Source organism: Lynx rufus, unplaced genomic scaffold (genome assembly GCF_022079265.1).
Source record: "Lynx rufus isolate CCGP_SWC_20201006 ecotype Redwood Valley unplaced genomic scaffold, mLynRuf1.p SCAF_10, whole genome shotgun sequence".
Classification (NCBI taxonomy): Eukaryota; Metazoa; Chordata; class Mammalia; order Carnivora; family Felidae; genus Lynx; species Lynx rufus.
This window is the reverse complement of record NW_025814824.1, coordinates 46,214,305-46,237,107: the sequence shown is the minus strand read 5'-3', so window position 1 is coordinate 46,237,107 and position 22,803 is coordinate 46,214,305. Positions and strand designations below refer to the sequence as shown.

At 40.4% G+C, this 22,803-nt stretch overlaps 1 protein-coding gene across 1 annotated transcript in view; it reads left to right on the top strand.

The window, feature by feature from the left end:
* The first annotated feature begins 9,579 nt into the window (after positions 1-9,579).
* The window catches only part of LOC124525759 (cyclin-dependent kinase inhibitor 2A-like), a 31,453-nt gene continuing 18,229 nt past the window's right edge, over positions 9,580-22,803 (top strand). Inside the window, exon 1 of the mRNA XM_047098353.1 lies at positions 9,580-9,837. Within this exon, the coding sequence (XP_046954309.1) occupies positions 9,645-9,837 (193 nt within the window). The 5' untranslated portion in view covers positions 9,580-9,644. The remainder of the gene's footprint in view (positions 9,838-22,803) is intronic.

Sequence of the window (22,803 nt, the reverse complement as noted above, 5' to 3'; positions counted from 1 at the left end):
GGTCTGGCTAATTTGTTTTAAAAATGTATGATCATGGATTTACCACTAACTCCTGAGAAATGTTAAAGACTCAAAGACGGTCATTTCCCTCACTCTTTGTAATGATTATTGATAAATGATACCAACAACAATTCATTAAAAAAAAAAAAACCCTGCTACCCATACTAGGAAAAGATTTATACATGGTGTGTGTGTATGAGAGAAAAAGAGGAAAAAAATACTAACTTGGGAGACCAAAGGAAGGGGTTTCTTTGAACTGACTAAAAAATCTTTACTTCCCCATCAATTCTTTATGCCTCAGATGAATATATGACTGGGGAAAGGTAGTTGGGAATCAGAGCATTTCTTACTGGAAATAATATGTAAGCACTTATCGACACATACCTTAGGCCAGACATGCTTTAAAATACATTTGTGAATTTAATACTTAAACCTGAGAGATAGGTACCATTTCCCAGATGAGAACAAGACAGAGAAATATTGATTATTTTTATAATAGGGTATAATTTTTCCAATGTTCAAGACATTGCCACTCTACCAAAAGAAAAGTAGAATTAGTGATCTGAAAAAGAACAGAAATCATCAAAAGAAGCACTTCTATGGACTGCCTTCTGAAGAAAATGCAAAAGTCAGTGTCATCTAAAATACAAAAGGTCTGGGGCTCCCAGCTGGCTCAGTTGTTAAAGCATGTGACTTAATCTAGAGGTCCTGAATTCGAGCCCCACACTGTAGGGATTACTTAAATGCAAAGATTACTTAAGTAAGTAATTAAATAAATATCTTAAAAATACAAGAGATCTGCTTTCATGTATATGTCAGCAGCTAATCATAACCAAATTCTGACATACAGTACTTACTAAGTTTTCATTACTAACAACCTATTGAGTTCTTTTGTGAAAAAACCTGAGTAATTTTTGGCTTGGTATAATTTCACAGTGTCCAATTACTAAGCTACAAATAGATATGGACATGGAGATCATAGATGACAGAACGTATGTAAGAAAATAAAATTTTTGTTTAAAATTTGTTCAATGTTTATTGTTGAGAGAGGGAGACAGAGTGCAAGCTGGGGAGGGACAAATAGAGAGGGAGACACAGAATCCGGAGCAGGCTCCAGGCTCTGAGCTGTCAGCACAGAGCCTAACGCAGGGCTGGAACTCACAAACTGTGAGATCATGAACTGAGCCGAAAATCAGGTGTTTAACCAACTGAGCTACCCAGGCACCCCTAAAATTTTAATTTTAAAAATTAGTTGGAGCAAGAACAGTTTTTCACAAAACTTTCCATGATCTTTTCCTGTTCTATTTATAATGCCAGAGAAGCAGGAGAGGATGAAGGAAAGAGAAGTTAGGGCCTGACTGGAAAATAGAAGACCAGGGTCCCAGTATTGGTTCTTCAACTCCATGATGTACTGAGTCATATAACTTTGATGAGCCTCAATTTCCCTCATCTTTAAAAGGTGGGAATTGGGCCAGATTACTCCTAAGTTCCCTACCATCACTAAAGTTTTACCCTTTACGAATTTGTCTCACACCTGACTGTAGTGGTGTCTTATATTTTATTAGTAATAATTGTGCCATAGTATGAATCCAGGAAGGATTACGTAGAAGAATAGAGAGGAACAACATGTTTTAAAATTCTGGAGCCCTGGGAAGGAAAAAAATCTTTATAAGCACCACCTCCACCAGTTAGTTGAAAAACGACACGACAAATTTGTGAGAAGTAGGAACAGAAAGGATGCTTTGCAAAATCAATAGTTTAGCATTAAGGTCTTTCCCACTTCATTTTACTTCTCATTTTTCCTGTTGCTGTTTGCATTTCTCTTATGCCACCTGGAGTCACTAGACGGATTGGTTTCTTGAAGTGAGATAAGCAAGTAGACCCAATAGATTTATAAAGTAATGCTGAAGTAGGTAGCACAAACTAATACAAATGTTCTGAAAGAAAAAGCAGTTTTAAAGGGAGCATATAATAAAGGATTCTGACCTAGAATGGGTTGGTGTAGGAGTTAGAACCAAGAGAAAAAGTTGGGCTGGAGTACCTAGCGGGCTTAGTGGGTAGAGTATGCGAGTCTTTATTTGAGGGTCTTGATGTTGGTGTTGTGAGTTCAAGGCCAACTCTTTGTTGGACTGTAGAGCTTAGTTTAGAAGAAAAAAAGAGAGAGAAAGAGAGAAGGTTGGGGATATCAAAGTGCAAAGGGAAGAAAATGCTAAAATACATAGTCAACAGGAGATAAGTAACTCTGTAAACAGCTGTCATGGATTTTACAGACCCATTTCTAAGTGTCTGTACTTTCTCATTTGTTTCTACTGGAATCCTTAAATTTTGTCTGGGTGGTAGCAGAAACCATCTGGTTAGGGAAGACCTTCTGTATCACCTAAATATGTACATGACAGCCTCAGAGTTCGTGTCAGTACTCTGTCAGGAGGACAGAGAAGAGGAAAGCAACAAAAGAAAAACGAGGAGCAGCTTGGTGGTGTTTTGTGGAAGGAGGGTCAATAACTCAACAGAATTCATCAAATCAAACCAAAACAAACTTATATGGTCTACATATTTATGGGATTTGTGAAATATTCTCAGGCCTAAAATAATTCGAATCTGCTCATTCCCTACTACCCTGATTTTCTATAAAACTTTCTCAAGTTCAGCTACTACAAATGGGATAGCTCGTTTCTTGCCTCTTGAATCCCCCACTCAGATTTTAATATCACTCCTTGCATAAGGAAAAAAATTACTTTTAGATATGGTAACTTTTATATATCACTTATGTTTATAATTTATATTTAATTATATAATTATGTATAATATAGGTATAATGTATACTATATGTAGTTATCTAATTTATATATTTATAATCCCATTACTAATTTTACCACAAATTTCCTTCAAAACCAGTGCAGCTAATGAAATACTATGTAACTAGCATGGATTACATATTAGGCACAGTAATATATATCAACATGTACATCAAAACTGAGCAACCAACTCTGATTTACTCATTTGAAGTTTGAAATAAATATAAACCAAAGATTTTACTGGGGAAAAAAAAAAACATTAGAGATGTGTGAAGATAACGTGCTATCTCACAGCCATCTACATTACAGTGAAAGTTTACAAAGGAACCCCAAACACCTATGAATCCCCTTCCCACTCAGAGGCCTCCCTCCCCCACCCACATCCCTCCATGAGACCTTCAGTACCTGTGGGTATGAGTTGCTGAGCTTTACCACCTTTCCTAGGGCACAGAAGAACCCTTTATCCCTGTACCCCCTCCCAACACGTCACCTAGAGTTATAAATACTAACCTTGCCTAAAATATTTTGTCATCTTCTACTACTCTCTATTGTCTGGATTGCCTTTGATAGAGTTATCACATAAGGATCTATTCAATGTTGCAGGAGTCTTTTATCTGCTTAAATCTCACCATAAACAAAAGAACTTACTATCATCCTTTCTAGGGAAAAATTGAATGATACTTCATTTTACATTCACCTTAGATATTTATTATATCTTTACAATGATAGTGCTATCCCCAGCAGTCATTTGCGACCAACATATAAGGATGCAGTTCTCTATCTTGGCTCCATATGAGAATCACCTATATAGAGAGATGTTCTAGAATTTAGATTTATTGACCAACATCCAGTCTAAAGAATTAGAATCCCTAGGTTTGAGGCTCCAAGTGTCTCTGGTGGTTACTTTAAAATTCTTGTTCATGATAAACTTTCAAACAGTACAGAAAATAAACAAAATTAAGTGAAAACCTCCTAAAACCTCGCTACCCCTCCCCATTCTCACTACCCAGGGGTAACCATGATTTTTAAAAATTTTTAACTGACCTTCCAGAAATATAGGTACATATAATTGTAAACACCTGTCCCCAATAATCACACTTGGAAAACGTAAATGGGATCATACTATTCTACAACTTGTTTTCTCTGATTAGTAATAGATCTTTGACAACTTTCCCTATCAGGACACAGAGATACACTTCATTTTTTTATGGCTGTATAGTATTGTGGTTTAAAGTGTTTTTTAACGTTTATTCACTTTTGAGAGGGAGAGAGAGACAGAGCGTGAGCATGGGAGGGGCAGAGAGAGAGAGAAACACAGAATCTGAGCTGTCAGCACACAGCCCGTTGTGGGGCTCAAACCCACAAATAGTGAGACCATGACTTGAGCTGAAGTCCCAGACTGAGCCACCCAGGCATCCTGCGAATAGTATTGTGTTTTATGGATGAAACCCAGTTTTAAAAAGAAACCTATTGATAAACAAATTATCTCCTTTTTCCTTTCTTGATTTTTTTTTTGTGCTACTACCTATGATGCTATAAAGAATCTTTTTTGCATCCTTAAGTGAATTATCTGCAGAAACTTATAGAGAGAAATTCATAGGGTTAAGAATACATCTCTCTTTCTCTCTCACACACAGACGCACACAAAGTGTGTGTGCATACATGTGTCGTATGTAAAACCTTTCCATACTTATATATACATATATATATTATGTGTATGTATATCTTCAATATTAAATGAGTGTGTATATATGCACACATATAATTATGTATTTTTTCATACTTGTATGAGTTATAGGAGTGGGACTGCATATCTTTATATATGTATATAAACATGTCTATATATAAAAATACAAATAATATCATAAATACAAATATATGCATGCATAACATACACCTCTTTCCATACATGTATATTACATATAGCATATATATATTTCCATACTTATATTTATGTATGTGTGTATCTTTGCATACGTACATGAGTTATGGGAGAGGAATTGCTAAGTCAAAGGGATACATATGCATGTTCAATTTTTATAAATACTATAAAGTTGCCTTCCATGGGGCGTCTGGGTGGCTCAGTTGGTTAAGCGTCCGACTTCAGCTCAGGTCATGATCTCACGGTCTGTGAGTTCGAGCCCCGCATTGGGCTCTGTGCTGACAGCTCAGAGCCTGGAGCCTGCTTCGTATTCTGTGTCTCCCTCTCTCTCTCTGACCTTCCCCCGTTCTTGCTGTGTCTCTCTCTGTCTCAAAAATAAATAAACATTTAAAAAAAATAAAGTTGCCTTCCAAAACAATACACCAAGTTACAATAGTGTGTGTGATTGTTTCCTGACAACTTTACCAACACTACCATTCCTTTTTTTATTTTTGCCACATCCATAGATACTGGTCATTGTTTCTGTTATCCTTCTTCACTAATGAGTAAAACAGTATCTTTCCATATATTTTTCTGCCCATTTGACCATTTGTATATGCTCTACTATAAACTACCCATTGTATTCTTTGCTCATATTTCTACAAGTTTATCTTTTCATATACGTATTTACTTACATATTCTAAAAGTTACTCTTTTGTCATATATGTTCAGATGATAGTTTTTAAATCTTGCTTATGGTGACTTTGGTCTTATACCTTTGGGGTTTTCAGTTTGAACATGTGCAATATTAGAGAAGTTTCTCATGGAATTCTCATCATCAAGAGTTACCAGAGGGAAGAAACTAGTATCCTGGGACATCATGGGAGGAGACGGGCAGGTGGTACAACATAAGTTAAGTAAAATGCTCTCTTCTATCTCTGTCCATGGGATGAACTTTCTGATCCAAAATAGAAAATCCTTTGCCTCTGTTCGAAAACTCAGAGAGAGCTGAGAGATCAGTTTTTTAGGCCAAAGGAAGAGAGCAATGAAAAGAAATCACATTCAGTGATTCTGCACAAATGACCCAGTGATAGCTCACTCCCTACTGAAACCAGCCTTTAGTACAACAGAAAGAGCACGAGGCTTGTAGTCTAAAGACCTCCTTGATGATTACAGCCCTTACACTTGCTGGCCATAGACTGTCCAAGATTTGAGCCTCTCTGGGCCTGTTTTCTCACCTGTAAAGTAGAAGCAGAAATCCCAAATTCAAAGGGCCACTGTGAGGATATAATAAGTAATACATGTGAAAGTGTGTACACATAATACTACCCAGTTCTTAAGGATGCATTTTTTAAAGATCACATAGCCAAAAGCCATTTGGGATTCCAAAAGTCTTTGTAATGCCACAAATTAGTTGTTTTGCTAAAGATTCAGCTTCATAATTATATTTTGCTTAGTCTACTATTAAAATTGCATAGAATTCCCCCTGCATACCACAACGTACAAAACACAGGTGTTCGGCAGCAGGGGAAAACCAAGATGGAATTGAAGTTTAAATGTTAAAATTTATATTCATTGGACACAGAGCTTACTGTATAATGACCTTAATGCTCTTACTCAAATGGCATCCCTCTGAAGTGGGCAACTTCCCTTATCCCCAGACCAAGTTTGGGTGGAGATGAAATGGCTATAGGTTAAGCTATACAGACCGCATGAATACAGACAGATTCCTGAATTTAAACTTGTCTGGAAAACTGAGGCTCAGTAAACCCCTCAGACATAATGGGATAATGTGATAGCTAATTAGGTGTCAACTTGGCTAGGGTAGAGTACCTAGATGTCTTCTCAAACACCAGTCAAGATGTTGCTGCAAAGGCATTTTTTAGGTATGACTAACATTTAAATCCAAAGACTTTGGGGGGGGGGGAGCAGATTATCCTCCACAATGCATGTGGGCCTCACCAAGGCTGTAAGTGAAAAGACAGGTTTTCGGAAGAAAAAGGAATTCTGTCTTCAGGCTGTCTTTTGACTCAAAACTGCCTCCTCTGTTCTTCCCTGCGTCTCCAACCTCATCTACGTGTCTTGCAGATTTCAGACTTGCCAGCCCCTATAATCAAGTAAGCCAGTTCCTTACAATAAATCACACACAGAAACACATGCACACATGTCCTATCGGTTCCATTTCTCTGAAGAACCCTAATAATTTCAAGAGATGTGCCTTACAGGTCTTCTTGACCTCACCCACTATGGTTTACTGCCACAGCTAATCCCCCCTTCCTGGAAACCCTTCACTCTACCACTTGTCCAGGGTTCTTCTAGAATACCATACTGGATATTACACTGTTCTCTAATGGTGTGCAAAGTCGCTTCCCTAAGATGGACTGAACTTCAAATTCAGTATCCCTCTTCTACATGATTTTTGTATTGTTGTTATTATTACTATCATTAGCATCATTGGTGACAGCTTAGGGAGAATCTCCCAGGGAGGTGGTGTTTGAGTTTCGACTGGCTTTGAGGATTTGATGACCAAACTATATTCAATATACCCAAGGACAAATGGAAATTACTACTCTTAATAATTACATTAATAGTAAAAGTAATGTATACGTGAAAAAAAAACTAATACCTTCCTGGAATTGGGCAGCATTTTCCCTCCAGGATGCTTTCTCTACCCACCCTCTAATGTGCCCCTCCTCTATTGGCCATAAAATGAAATCCCCTCATTATAATCCATCTCACCCATGAAGGGTCTGGGGGGGGGGGTCATGGGTGTAAGTGTAGGACAGAACAGAATCTGGCTCCCATGGAGTTTACCTACCACTGTAAGAGACAAACCACAAACAAGTAAACAATCACATAGGATAATTTCTGTATGCTAAATGCTATGCAGGGAGGAGAAAAAAAAAAAAAACCACCACCACATCAACATGGTGATAAGATGGGGCCTGAAAGAGGAAGAGTCTGTGAGCAGGGAAACTTGAGAAGAGATCTGAAGGAGAAAGAGCTAGCCTCGTGAAGACCGAGAAAGAGAATTCAGTCTAGTCGGAGAAGTAGCACGTAGCCCCGGCACGGAACACAGTGCTCAGTAAATTGAGTGAATCCTACAGGTTCCGGGAGAGGTGCGTTTGTGAAGACCTAGACATTTAGAATAGCTACTTAAGACTGGTACCTAAGTCTCGCTTCTTCTAACCGGCCTGGTCGGCGGCTCGGTCTCGGGATGAGGGGAGGGATGGAGAACGGGAAGACATCTGCCGCCAGACCCGGCCTCTCGGTACACTGCTTGGGCAAGGCAAGCCTCGCTTTCTCCATGTAGTGAGGGGCTTGGCACCTGATCTGTAAGGCTCTGTCAGCTCTCACGCTGTGGGTCCTCTTCGGCAGCTAAGCCACCACCCCGGGCACATAGAAGAAACCACCGCGCGGCGGGCCACCTTTGGGGTTCCGCGAAGGCTGGGCCTAGTCCCACATCCTCTGTTACACGCGCGGCCGGCCAGGCCGCGCCTCCAGCCCGAGAGGCTGTAGATCGATCGCTACTGACTACAGGCCCTGGAGGTTGGGGAACCGGGTCAGCGCCACCCGCCTGAAAGCTGCGTCCTGGGCTGGACTTCCCGCCTTTGGGGAGCCAGCGAGCCGGCGTCCGAGCTCCATCCAGCCCCGGAGCGGGGACCTGCCCTGCTGCGCTCTGGAACTGGGCTCCGTGTCCTTAGGCCGCCTCCGTATCCTCGACTCACCCCTCCTTTATGCTGCCGCTTCCTTTCCTTCCCCCGCTTTTCCTGTGCTGAGGGGACCACGGAGGGGAAGGGGGAGGGAGGGTGGCCGGCAATAAAAGATCAGTGGTGTGGAAGAAACCGGAGGGCAGGGGAAGGAAGCCGGGAGCGCGGGAGAGCGGACAGCGACCGCGCTGAGGAGTCGGGCAGCGAAAGCCGAGGGTGTCGGAGCGCCGGGAGGGAGGAGAGGGAGGAGGGCTCTCCGCCGGGAATCACTGACCGCGAGGAAACCGGGAAAAGCGGGGAGCAGCCCCTGGGGGGGAGGGGAGTGCCGCGGGCGGAGGAAAGAGGAAGAAGCGTTCAGATGTTGCGCCGCTTCTCGAAGGTTAAAACCGAAAATAAAAACTGCCGGGCTTCTCCGCCCAGTCCCGCGCTCTCGGCGACGCTGGAGCACAGAGGGGAAGAGGTACCCCGACCCAGCAAGGAAGCCGGGGTTGGGGTTCGGCTCCACCTACCTGCTGGGGCGCCAGGCCCGCTGCTCCGGCGGCGCCAGCGCCACTCAGTGTCCACATGTCGCGTCGGCTGCAGGCAGCGGTTTCCTTTAATTTCGCTCGTTTCCCAAATCTAGAAGTGGAGCGTAGCGCCATTTCTTTCAAAACTGACATCCAGCCTCCTGAGTGGCTGATCGAGCGCTGAGATGACCTTGCTTTTCCTTTCTTTTTCCTCTTTTAAATAATCCGGTTTGGAGGAGTGGAAGATCTCTAGCGAGGAGCGCGAAGAATAAAAGAAGTGGGGGGGGGCAGGGGAACTGGGGCGCGAGCAGGCAGGACTGGAAGCTGCCGCATGGCAACGCGGCGGTTCCTGCTTACGGCCGTGTCAGGTGACAAATGTTGCGAGGGGGCGGGGGCCTGGAGATGCGTTCTGGCGACAGGCCCTTGAGCTGTCACTGCGTGGGGCGCCCGCGCGGATCGGGCGGGAAAGAAGTCGTGGGGGAAGGGAGGAGAACCTTGGGTGCTAGCGGCCCGCGCGCGCGCAGCACTCCGAGCTTCTCCGCCGGCCTTTCCCGCGCGCGCCGGGCGCAGAACGGTTCTGAGACCTGGGGAGGTCGGGGGCGCGCGAGCGCGCGCAGGGAACGCGGGGGCGCGCCTGCGGGGCGGGGATGGGCGGGGGGCGGTGCGTGGGTCTCAGTCTGAGATCGGGGGGCGGGCGCGGCGCTACCTACCTCTGGTGCCAAAGGGCGGCGCAGCGGCCTCGGAGCACAGCGGTGGTGGCGGCTGCTGAAGTATGGTGCGCGCGTTTTTGATCACAGTGCGGATTCGGCGTGCTGGTGGCCCTCCACGAGTGAGGGCTTTTGTTGTGCGGATCGCGCGGCCAGCGGGTGAGTGGGCAGCTCCGGGTGTGCGGGCCGCTGCGGCCCTGGTGCTAAAGCTAGTGAGGAGCCGTCGCAGAGCGCAGCAGCCGCATCCTAGAAGAGCAGGTAAGAAAGGCCTCGAAAAGTCCCGGGCGCAGTCGGCCTTTGGAAGACTTTGTTTGGTATGATTTAATACAGATAAACCATCTTCTAGACCAGGATAGGAGGAGGAGGTTTCTAGGGGTGGAACCTCTTTCCCGGTTCGGGTTACAGTTGCTTAGAGGTGTGGTGCTCCCAATGTATTGAGCCCGGGGCTCCTTTCACACACCTCCTCAATCCGGTGAAACTCTGGGAGGAACCGGGAGATCCCAAACCCACCTTAGAAGTCAGTCACTCCTGAATTTCCTGGGTGAGAGCCAGTAAACACTCGCGCGCGCACACACATGCAAACACACACACACACACACACGCACGCACACACTCTGTGAAGGTGTATTTCTAGGGCACTTTATTTCGCCCTGGAGGAAAGTATTACCAAAGGTCTTAGTTTTAAGGGGGCCACCTGTTGTCTCCTCTGCCAGGTCAACTCTCTCTCCTTACAGTAGTGGGGGATGTTAGAGGTTGGGGGCTGGCACGTGGTTTGACTTCCCGAAATAGTAACACTGATCGAAGAAGCAAACATTTGCTTTTGCAGTCTATAGAGAGAGTTGGGCTTTCGTAGTGAGGTGCAGACTTCTTATTTGAAATCTTGACAGATTCAAACTGCTCCGAGTGATGCTTAGCATCAAACGTTTAGCAAAAAATAGACCTACAGTGGTGAGTCTGAGAAATCACTATTAATCATACTTTAATCCTATCAGGCCACAATGAACACTTGCTTAAAAATGAGGCCTACTTCTTGAAAAACAAAATCCTGGGTAGTTTTGTCATCAAAACAGAAAAATCTTTACACGGTGTAATTTCCTATGACCAGAATAATTGAAAAATACACATTGCTACAATATGCAGAATCCTAATTAGAACTTGGATAATAAATCTAAAAGCAATTTAATGAGACTTAATTTTTGTGACCTTACACAAGTAAGGCATCCATTTCCACCAATAGACGTTTTAAAAAAACAAATGCAGGGGGAGGGGGAATTTTTTTCTCCCCAACGTTAATAGGCCTTTAACACGTAAATGTAAAACTGTTAAACTATAGGTGTTTAGTTAGGTACCTCCATTTCTAATGCCAAAAATTTACAAGCAGGGGCGCATGGCTGGCTCAGTCCGTAGAGCAAGCACCTCTTGATCTCCGGATTCTAAGTCCGAGCCCCACTTTGGGTGTAGAGATTACTTAAAAATAAAATCTTAAAAAAAACTTACAATGTATAGAGTAAATACACATTTTCTTTTTCATATAATTATGAAAGTTCAGTATTTTTAAAGAATTAGTAAGAGCTTGTAAAAGATTTCATGGCATGTTGCTGGACTTAACTTTCCTTCATTTTAAAACATTAACAAGACCCTGTTTGTTTTATGGTGCTTTATTCTGGCCAGCAAATGTTTAGCCATCATATATTTTTGAATATCAGAGTGGTTACTATTACTCTCTACTTAAAGCTATTTTATTTAAAGTGTTAGGTTGCTTCTGGAAATCTATAGTAACAAAGTAGAAAGTTTTAATCTGTGTAAGTATTATAATTATGTGTTTTCTATTTTAGGAATACACAATGTAATAGTGCAATTAACTTTAAAGACATATTTTATATATTTTATGAAATGTTAAAAATACAAAAATGGTAGTTCTTTGAAAGTAGCCATTTATTCCTTGTTATTTAGGTATAAATCAATTTTCAGGAATAATATGTAAAGTTATTTAAAAATGTATTGACTATTTGAAAAGCCCAATTTTTAGTAAATATCTGAAGGCAGAACACATGACTTAGGTAGAATAGACTATTTCTTAAATATACGCGCAATTCTCCAACTTCATTTTTTAAGTTATACACATATATAAACTTATGGAAGTATTAATTATAAATGACATATAATTATATAGTTCACATAAATATATATTATGCCTATGGTTATATTGATTTAAGAACGTATATAGAATGGATGGTAATTATGTTGGGACCCATACAATTTCTTAAGAGCCACAATGCTTAAAAAAATTCTTGTATGAATTACTTAATATTATTAATATAAGTATAGAAGGTGTTATTTTTTGTTTTTAAAGTTTCTGCAACTATGTTCATTATGACTTTTTATTTTTATATGACTGGAAAATGTATATAATAAAATTCCACGTTACTAGTTTCTTATTCACACATGCCTGATGAATTACATTAATTGATTTGTTGTTATTTCTACCTTGGTGTGTTCACAAAAAAGTCATATTTATATAACAGTAAGTGTTTATTTGTTTACTGCTATTTGGGAACCCTTAGGATTTTTTATCCCCTTTGACAGAATAGCATTCTCTCAAGGTAAGCTCTATACAGTTAGCATAAACCATAATTCACAATGCGTACATGATCCCCAGGTTGTATTATGTAAAGAAACAATAACACTTAACCAAACTCAATATTTATTTACTTCTTTGGGGTCTCTTGAATTCTAAAAAGTCCATTGTCATCCTCAGGTAGCAAGGACATAACCTTGTCTACGTCCATAATATTTTATATGTCTGTTAATACATGTTAGTTCATCGCTAGTAACTACCATGGTAGGGTTAATCTAAACCATTTTCCCAACATGTGAGTGACCCCTGTTAGTAAAATGATCCAAATCATCTCAAAAATACTTTCTTAGCTGAACATTTGATCCAGTATTTTTATTCTTCACAATTTTTCTTCCTTTTTGAGAAGCATAACAATCTCACTCATCCCCTCCACACTAAAACTCCTTGGGCCAGAGAATCCTTCTGTCTGCTGCAAAATCTAACCTGATTTAAAAAAAAGTTGTGATGCTTTATTTCTACAGTTTAAATTATGTAAACAATGGATATTCTTTCACTTTATAAATATAAAATTATAGTTATTTACTAACTTTTTAAAAAAGCTACAATTCTCTAAATTCTCATTGTCACATAATGATAGCTATTAATGCACTTCTTAAACCCCTCACTGGCAAGGATATTTTTACTGTAGGTATGAAGAACTTTTAAAATATCCATACATTTTTGGGGGCACCTGGTTGGCTCAGTCCACAGAGCATGTGACTTGCAAGTTCAAGCCCCATGTTGGGCATAGAGCTGACTTAAAAAAATTTTTTTTAATCAGAAAAAACATCCATACATTTGTATTCTCTGTGTGGGCATCATCCAATGAAAGAAAGATTCTGACAAAGGTTAATACAGACAAATCGTAGCAAGAAATTGAAAATTGCCTTACATTCTAGCAACAAGATGTTAAATTGTGGTACAAAACTATGCTCTGGAATAATGGTCTGGAATATTCTGCACTCTGGAATACTAGATAATCATCGTGTCTTTGAAGAATATTTAGTAGAATGTGAAATGATTACATTATAAAGTTAGGTGATTTTTCAAGATTCAAAACAGTAAACAATTCTTATTCTCGTTTTTCCTCCTTTCCTCTCTCTGGACACACACATACACTTTGTTTTTGTACAAAAATTTTTATAGTGTTTTCCTCAGGATGAGGGGATTGGGATTGGTGATCTTTAATTTCTTCGTTATACTTTTGAGTTTTTCAAGAAGTTATGACCATCACCAGTAAATATATATAAATATAAATATAAATAAATATATATATATATAGTCATTTTCAAACCCTGAAATGATCGTGCATTAAGGATGAACTGAGAGCTTGCTTAGCCTTAGATTGTTGGGGGTGGGGGGTGGGGCTGGGCAGTGAGGAAACTGACTTGTGCAAGGATCATAAATAACAAGGTTCTGGTAAGGTCTGGAGAAAGCACGAGAGAGCTGTGACTTCAGACCAATGCTTGCTGTGCCTATTCACAACCTAGTTCGTTTTTACATAGACTATAAACGCATAGCTATGTCTATTTCCAAAGAGCTTGGGTATTAGGCCTCTGGTCACATAACTTGCCCCCTTCTAGGAATCCCTCTCCCTAGTCCTCTCCGGACGATTTCAAACTGGGGCTCACCGCCTCCCACAGCCTGGCTGGGGTTGCAAAGGGCCTCCCCCAGGACCACAGAGAGAGTCTACCGTAGGAAGCGAGACTCAAAGCTGCACCGACCTAGCCTCCCCCACCTCCTAGCTGCGACCACCCTCCTCGACCCCATCTCCCCACCCTCTCAATTTCTAGAGACGCTGCGGATCCCAGAGATTTAACTGGCAGCTGGGGTAGGACCCCGTAGCAAGAGTTTAGAGGCATAGCCCACTGATCACCCCACTCCGCGAATGCACCCCTTCTGTTGTTAACCGCCCCGGGCCTCGCCCCACACCCCAACTGTTTCCTCGGGTAAGATGTGATCTGCGTTAACAGTGACTGATGCCTAGAGCGGGATTGGGGCCCAACTAGGTGGAGGACGAAGTGGGGGCCTCTCGGATTCAGGAGGGGTGCAAGGAATGACGAGGAGGTCTCTTGGTCATCTCCCCAGCTTGGAACTGGCCAGGCCTTTTTTCTGGAGGGGTGGAGCGGAATGGGTCAGGTTTATTCGAGGAAAGTGTCCAAAACTCGGCAGCCAATCCCTTCCGCGCCAGTTGGCCGCCAGCGAGTGTTGAAAGGCCTTCTTCTCTTTGTTCCTCTTTCTGGGGTACAAGACGGAATGGAGGATGGAATAAGAAGTTTTTCCAGTGATGAAGAATTTGCCTCAAATTGTTCTCTCAACTGTTTTCTTCCCATACTGCAGCTTTCCTTGTGTTTGAACACTTCCCCTACGTTAAGACATTCATTTATTAGAATGAAAAAAAAAATCACTAAGCGTTAAAACAAGATCAATTTCTATGACGGTAAGCCAACCAATGGAGATAACCTTGGGAATAAATAAAGGCTTTGTTCAGTAGGGGAAGGAAGGTCTCTTTGTAAGGCTCTCCCCCATCCTAGAAAATGCCCAACTTGGGACCTGCACTGGTTTACCATATCCTAAGCCATGCTATGTCGGTGTGTATTCAGCAAAACTACGTATATTGACAATTGTTGCACTTGCTAAGTGTCAGCATTTATATTTTAAAGAAGGGAAAATTGAAGACAATCTCTGCTTATCAGTGCAGTTATTTATTTCAGGAGCCCTAGAATAATGGCTGCAACTGGGCAGACCTACATAAAGAAGTAATAGAAGGGAAAAAACTAAACCGTCAACTACAAAACTTAAAGTTCCAGTGCCTCAGAGGTCCTTTGAAAAATAATAAGTTGATTTTTATTTTTTATATTGTAAGTAACATAATGGCTTTTTTCATGATAATATAAAAATTCTATCACAAATGACTTTTTAATTCTTCTTCAACAAGATCTCACTTTTTCCCTTCACCTCAAAAAAAAAAAAAACTCAATTTATTTAAATGGTTTCAAAGCCAGTAGGAAGAAAGGTTTTGTAGAGGTTCAGAACTATATGAGCAAAGATATGTAATCTCTTAAACAAACTGAAACTAATAAAATTGTGCAATCAGAGTGGTATAAACAAATATGCCTTTACTTTCTTAATTTAAGCATGAGAGTAATGAGAAGTCGAAGAACTGAGGCAAAGGTTATCAGCAACATCATTACCTGGACTGCTGTTTAAAAATACACATTTCTGGGCTTCCTCACAGAAAATCTAATTCAGCATACTTGCTGCAGGTGCCAAGAATCTGCATTTTATTTTATTTTATTCCAAGAATCTGCATTTTAAATAAGCACTTGGAGGGGATTCTGTTACAGGTGGATTTCTGCAACATCATTTGGCACATATGGCCAATGTTGCTCTTTAACTAATCTTATGTTTGCTTTTTTATTTTTAAATCAAGGCCCAGGCTTTTAGGTAAGATTTAGATTTTAGAATCAGTCATGCTTTGGGCCCCAGGAGAGTCTGAATAATCAGTGGAGGAGCTATTTTACTAAGCAAAGGAAAACTCTTTATTATTATGTGATCCTTCATCTAAATTGAAAAAGATGATCTCTTAGATCCCAGATTTTTACTATCAGAACATATTTTGGGGGGAAGGTTATAACATGATATACTTGTGTGTTAAAGCTCGTAGCACCAAACAGAAATTTTCCACAGAAAACATTTGTGATATCTTTTTGAAACACTATACAAACTTAACTCCTGCTTACATAGGATGAATGGTTCTAGATAGATAGATAGATAGATAGATAAGAGGTTTCTTTCATTTCATTTTATTATCCAAACCAGAAACGAGCCTGGTAAACATGACCATCTAAAATTACGTAAGAGAGGAACAACAAAACAAAGAAGTGTTTTACAGGTTTAAATTATATTTATTAATAAAGGCAAAATTGCAATAAAATGTAGCCATAAGAGAATAAAGCATTTATGGACAAAACGATGGGACTTTGTATCTCTCTAAAAGCACACTGACACACAATATATATACATATATATATACACATATATATAATATAAGCTAAAAAAATAATTAGCCATTATAAGAAAAACTAAAATATTATGCCTTCCAAATTACAATTTTTCTGCCTTTAAAGTACAATTTGTCTAATGTTATACCTACTTTGCAGATGTATTAAGGAAGCTTATGTTTTGCTTTCTTTTCTTTTCTTTTTTTATGAGTGCCACCATTTTCTTGCTCTGAATCTCCGAGGCTGCCAGATCATCTGACTCAGCAACTGTACAGTTTTTTCACCCAATTTAAAGAAACAGCAGCCATCCAAAGAACAATGAGTCCTCCCAGTTGCAAATCTTTCTCACCTGTAGAATAACTACCAAATTTTAACTTTGAAACAATCGTTAAATATCCATACAACATGGGGCACTTGGAACTCATTCAGTTTACATGCTGAATAATTGAAGTTGAATATATTTTGTGTAATATATGATTTTTAAAAGAAGCTTATTGAAACTTTGTTCCAAAAGCACAGGGTCAAGTTTGCTTTCTCTTTTCCTTCAAAATAATTACAAGGACCTTAACAGTAATAGTGCACATCAACTCACAGCATCTCATTTAATTGTCACATTGTCTGTTTTAGAGATTTTATTTTCTCATTTTATAGACTGGAGACTGAGGTTCAGATAAGATGTTGCATGGTCTGCCAAAATTCACCAGTAATTCATATATAATTGAACTAGGTGTGCTGCTTGCCTCAAGTGCCCTGACGAACCACTGTATAATTTCCAGGTATATATATATATATATATATATATATATATATATATATATATCCATATATCACCTATCTTTATATCTATCTATATCTATTTCTATTTCTATGTCTATATCTATATCTGTATTGTTTCAGTTCTATCTCTTCTAGTTCATTGTTGCTTCATAAGTTGCTTAACTCCCTCGGATCTCTGTTTTACTCAGCATCAGCCACATGTGTTCCAATTAATATACATTGATCAGGTGAATGGAACAGTTCTGAAAAACAAGTCAGTATAATAATAACTGAAGTGTCCTTATGGGCTCAAAAAGCCATTGCAGCTCATAATAAAACAAGGAGATTAATTTCTTTCAGAATTTGTTTCTTGCCCAGAGTAAAATTAATTCAAACCCCCCTTGTAAATTAAGTGTAAATTACTTATTCCTACTTTGATTCAAGAGCCATAAGTGGGAAACCTATGCACAAGCATAAGAATCACTTAGAGCACAAAGTAGAAAAGTAACTTTCTTGGAATACATTACTTGTGATTAGATTGTTTCCTTTACTTACTAGCTATGTAGTATTAGGACTAAGCATTTGAAACATTTTCTAGTCTGTAAGCATGAGACAGTAGCCTATTATATTCATCTAATAAAAACTCCATAAAATAGTCTATGTAAAGATATACTGTAAATTTTAATTTGGCATACATTTTTCAGTTGTTGTTAAAGTGCCAAATTAAACTATGCCCTTAAAAGCACATTAGTTTACTTTTGCAGTTAAATGCCTACTTAATTTGACCTTAATTATTCAGACTAGCTGAAAATTCCTGAACTCCATGTTAAAATACATACATATCATAATAAAAATGTATTTATCAGTTCAAATCCCTGCCACCTTCCAAGTGTGATGTCAAATCAGTGTAAATTTGCCTACTTTTTTAACCCACGTTTACACAGAAGCCCTGTATGATGTCCTTTACAGAATGACTCTGAACTCTAGTATTCATAATCATGATGTCAATATTAAATATTCATTAACCTCTATTTGCTAAGATGAAAAATCAAATTACTTTTAGAAAGCTGAAAAAAAGTTACTGACTTGCCTTCAATTTATCAAAAAACTCAGTAATAACCCAGAATAATCATTTCTGGAGGGAACACTGAAGTAGTAGACTCTTAATTCCTCCAGAATGGTTGCCATGGTCTGAATATCTGAATCAATAGTTTTGGCACAGAATTTTGTAAAAAAAAATTTAGTATAAAAAGTTGTGTGTGGGGGCGCCTGGGTGGCTCAGTCTGTTGGGTGTCCGACTTCAGCTCAGGTCATGATCTCACAGTCCATGAGTTCGAGCCCCGCATCGGGCTCTGTGCTGACAGCTCAGAGCCTGGAGCCTGCTTCAGATTCTGTGTCTCCCTCTCTCTCTGCCCCTCCCCTGCTCATACTCTGTCTCTCTCTGTCTCAAAAATAAATAAAAACATTTAAAAAAAATAAAAAAAAATAAAAAGTTGTGTGTGTATAAGAGAGAGAGAATGCAAGGAAAGAGGACTAGAAACATTAAAGTCATCCTAAAAATCTTCAGAATCTCTGCCTTGGAAGGTGGCTTGCAATTTATTAGGATATTTACGTTTATTAGGATATCAAAAAAATAAAATGTATTATTTACATTTATTTACAAAAATATGAAATATATTATGTAAACTTCCTTAAGGCAAAATTGACTTAGGTGTATAAAATTGTTGCAGAATAAGCATAAAATGTATTGTTATCATTGCCTTTTTATTTTTTTTTATTTATTTTTTTTTAATTTTTTTTTCAACGTTTATTTATTTTTGGGACAGAGAGAGACAGAGCATGAACGGGGGAGGGGCAGAGAGAGAGGGAGACACAGAGTGGGAAACAGGCTCCAGGCTCTGAGCCATCAACCCAGAGCCCGACGCGGGGCTCGAACTCAGGGACCGCGAGATCGTGACCTGGCTGAAGTCGGACGCTTAACCGACTGCACCACCCAGGCGCCCTATCATTGCCTTTTTAAAAATGATGTATGGCAGTTATCATCTTAACCATAAGAAAAAATATATAAAGCTATACCTTCAACCCAGAGACTCAAAAGAAAACATGCATGGAGATGTTATATCTGTGAATAAAAGGTGCTAAACATGAATAAGAAGCATTTCCTCATTTATTCAGAGTTGACACATATCATTATGAAGCTGATTCCTTCCAGAGAAGTTTAATCACATATTAGGTGAAGAATGTGACTTGAGGAAAAGCAGTCCAAAACAAGAACTATTTTTAAAGGTCTTTTATAATATCAGATGATAATTTGGTTTCAGAAGTCCAGGAAAAGCCAAAAAAAAAAAAAAATTGAACATAACAATAAGACCACAGAGCCCCAAGAAGGCAGGCTACTCTTAAAGGGTAATTGTGGGGAGGAGGGCAATCATTTCTCCATTTGAAGAGGAAAGCTTCAACTTAGATGATTACCCTGAAATTAGAGTATCCTATGTCACTGTTAACCCAATCAACCATGAACATTCAACCCCTACCCCCAAGAGTAAAAACTTAATTATTTCTGTGAGTTTCAATAGTTTCTTTGCATTATAATAGCACATACATGCATCAGCAGCATAAGCAAAAATGGAATATTTCCCTTTTTTTTTTTTTTTTTTTGCCATCAACAACAGACATTTATTTTCTCACAGTTCTGGAGGCTGGAAGTTCAAGATCAAGATGCCAGCCAGCAGCATTGGTTTCCTGTGAGGACTCTCTCCTAGTCTTGCAGACAGGCACCTTCTTGCTGCCTCTTCACATGGTCTTTTCCTCTGACCCTGGTATCTCTCTTATAAGGACATGGGTGATACAGGATCAAGGAGCCACTCTAATTGCCTTAGATTAACTAAATTACTGTTTTGAAAGCCCTGTCTCCCAAGTAATTTACATGGATTAGGGTCTGCCCATATGACCTCATTTTACCTTAATTTCTCCATAGAGGCCCTATCTCCAAATTCATTAGATTCTATAATAATTTCCTTTAATTTTAGATAGCATGTCTCATCAAAATATACTGATAACTGCCATCTTCAGGGATTCCAGTTGCTTTATAGTTATCCATAAATAACCTGGATTTCAGGTGCCCACACCTCCACTACCCCCGCCTTTGGGTGAATAAGAAAAACTTGATCAAAACCAGTTCTACCACCCATTAAGATCCAAAGGTTGTGCTGTGATCCTGGGATTGTCCATGGCTAATGTGCTTGTGGGCTCCTCCCCACTGATGATCACACTCATGGGTGCTGCCTCTATTTCACCCCCCTTAACCAGACTGTTAATTCAGCTCCTTCGGGGATCTTCACAAAACCCCATAATGAGCTTCCTCACTTTATTTAAGAGTTGGGGCCGGTGGGGCGCCTGCGTGGCTCAGTCAGTTAAGTGTCTGACTTGGCTCAGGTCATGATCTCGAGGTTCTGGAGTTTGAACCCCCCATTGGGCTCTGTGCTGACAGTGCAGAGCCTGCTTGGGATTCTCTCTCTCTCTCTCTCTCTCTCTCTCTCTCTGCCCTTCCCCTGTTTGTGCACTCATGCGTGCTCTGTCTCTCTCAAAAGAAATAAACTTAAAAAAAAAAAAAAAAAGAGTTGGGGCTGGAGCCAGAGCCATGGAGAGGCATTCTTCTCACACCCCTCTTCTCAACACCACCACCAGTTTCCCTCACTTTCTTTTCTTTCCTCTTCCCTCTTATGATTATGACAAATGCCTCTCCTTATCACATGCAGAGCAGTTTACTAATAACTTCTCTAGCTTGATGATACTCTTGGGTCTCACCCTCTGCCCCAAATGGTTTATTAAAGTATTTCTTCACCCAAATATATTCAGAGCTCTAAGAGGAATGCTGGTGAATATGTTTTTCTCTCCCTCATTATGTATACAGAAATAAGCTCCTACTTCTGATCCAGCCCCCGTGTTCATCCTATATATCCATAACCTTGTGTTGGGGCATCCCCCTGAATGCCTTCCTGTAATGGGGTAGGACACCAGGAAGGCTGCTTGCCTGGTGCAGCTACAGCTGGACAAGGATTAGCAACATGGTTGTGCAAAGTGATGCCACGCGCACTACAAGTCTTTATTTCAGTGAGATGCAACACTCCTCCCGTGCAAAAGCTCAGCAGTTTCCCCATGTGCAATTCTCGTTACCCGCCAGGCAAATTTGTGGCTGTAGGCAGACTCTTTAAACCTGACTCTTCCAGACTTCTGAGTTTTCTCAGCTCACAGTGTTCCTGCAGCAAGGAATTCTCTCTTGCCACAGAGAAAAAAATTCTCTGAATATTTGTGTCTCATGCAGTTCAGCAGATCACAAAGGATAAACAGGCACACTCTCTTTGTTTACAATTTTTTTTAACATTTATTCATTTTTGAAAGGCAGAGAGAGACAGAGTGCGAACAGGGGAGGGGCAGAGAGAGAGGGAGACACAGAAACAGAAGCGGGCTCCAGGCTCTGAGCCGTCAGCACAGAGCCCGACACGGGGCTCGAACTCACGGACTGAGAGATCATGACCTGAGCCGAAGTCGGCCACTCAACCGACTGAGCCACCCAGGCGCCCCATCTTTGAATTTGGCTTCAGAAGTGTGTCCATCAATCCAAGTGATCCTGGCTGCCAGAGACCTCAGAATTCATCAGCTTAGGACCCAATTCCTCCTGTTAAGGCTCTTGATGTTTTCTTTCTTTCATGTCCCTTCTGTCATGTTCCTTAGTCCCCAGTCCTCTTCAATTACACACTCCCATTAGGACTCAAATACCAGATGGTATCCCATTATTTGACAATAACTCCCCAAATGAGAGTAAAGATACTGTCAGTGTGAGGGCAAACTGTCCAATATTTTCAACTCCTGTAAGCTTTCTGCAGTGCAGGAACACCCCTTATGGAATGGACATGTGCACACAGTGAGTCCTGCAAGGATGTCACCATTCTTGTCAGAAGCCACCAAGTCCTAAGTTTCTGTTACTCTAGTCTTTGAAATAAGAGATTGTAACATCTCAGTTTTTCCCACTCTAAGCCACTGAGTCAGCCATTTTTGGTAGTTCTCAGAACTTCTTGCCAAGAAAATACATCTACTCCCTGGCCAAGCATCCCCCTGGGTCTATTTGCAAAAGGTGTTCTATTGGGTACAATATTTGAGTACCACTGCATTTCCATTATACCTGCCTCATTATCTTACAGGAATCTGTCTGTCCTTTGTTTGGAAATGTGCTGATTGTGGAGCCTGGTAAACCTCAGGCTGAAAACAGGAGTTTACGAGCTGTCCTCCAGTTCCTGTCTGCCCTCTCCTGTGGCCACAACCCCAAAAGATCAGTCACTGAAACATGTTTTGGTGTTAACTCTGAAATTCTGCTTTTTAAGAGCATACCATAATGAAACCTTGGAAATAGCATGCAGAGTTTCACCTTGTCGTACCCCTGAAGATCACATGCTCTAATTCAACTTAAAGGGACACTAATCATACTCAGCAGTCAGGCAGAGAGGCTTGTAGTTGGAGATGACACTATCATTTGTACAGGATGTAAAAATGAAGGACCATGAATTTTATATCATTAACTGAAGAGCAGTAGTGTTAAACCTCTATAGTTATCTTCAGTGAATACATTTCAGAGACATCTTCACAAATGGGCCTTGTGTGTGACTGCACCAGCCTATAGATCCTAGAACAAAGGCAAGGCTCTACGCTGTCCTCTTCAAGGTGCACGGGCTAGCTCATCATTAAGTTAAAAGCTTAACTTAAATCTGAATTTCTTCCTCTGAGTAGAAATAAGACATGTGGGGGTTCTAGGCTCCTGGGAGGATAGTGTGCCTGGAAGAGGGGTGTCTA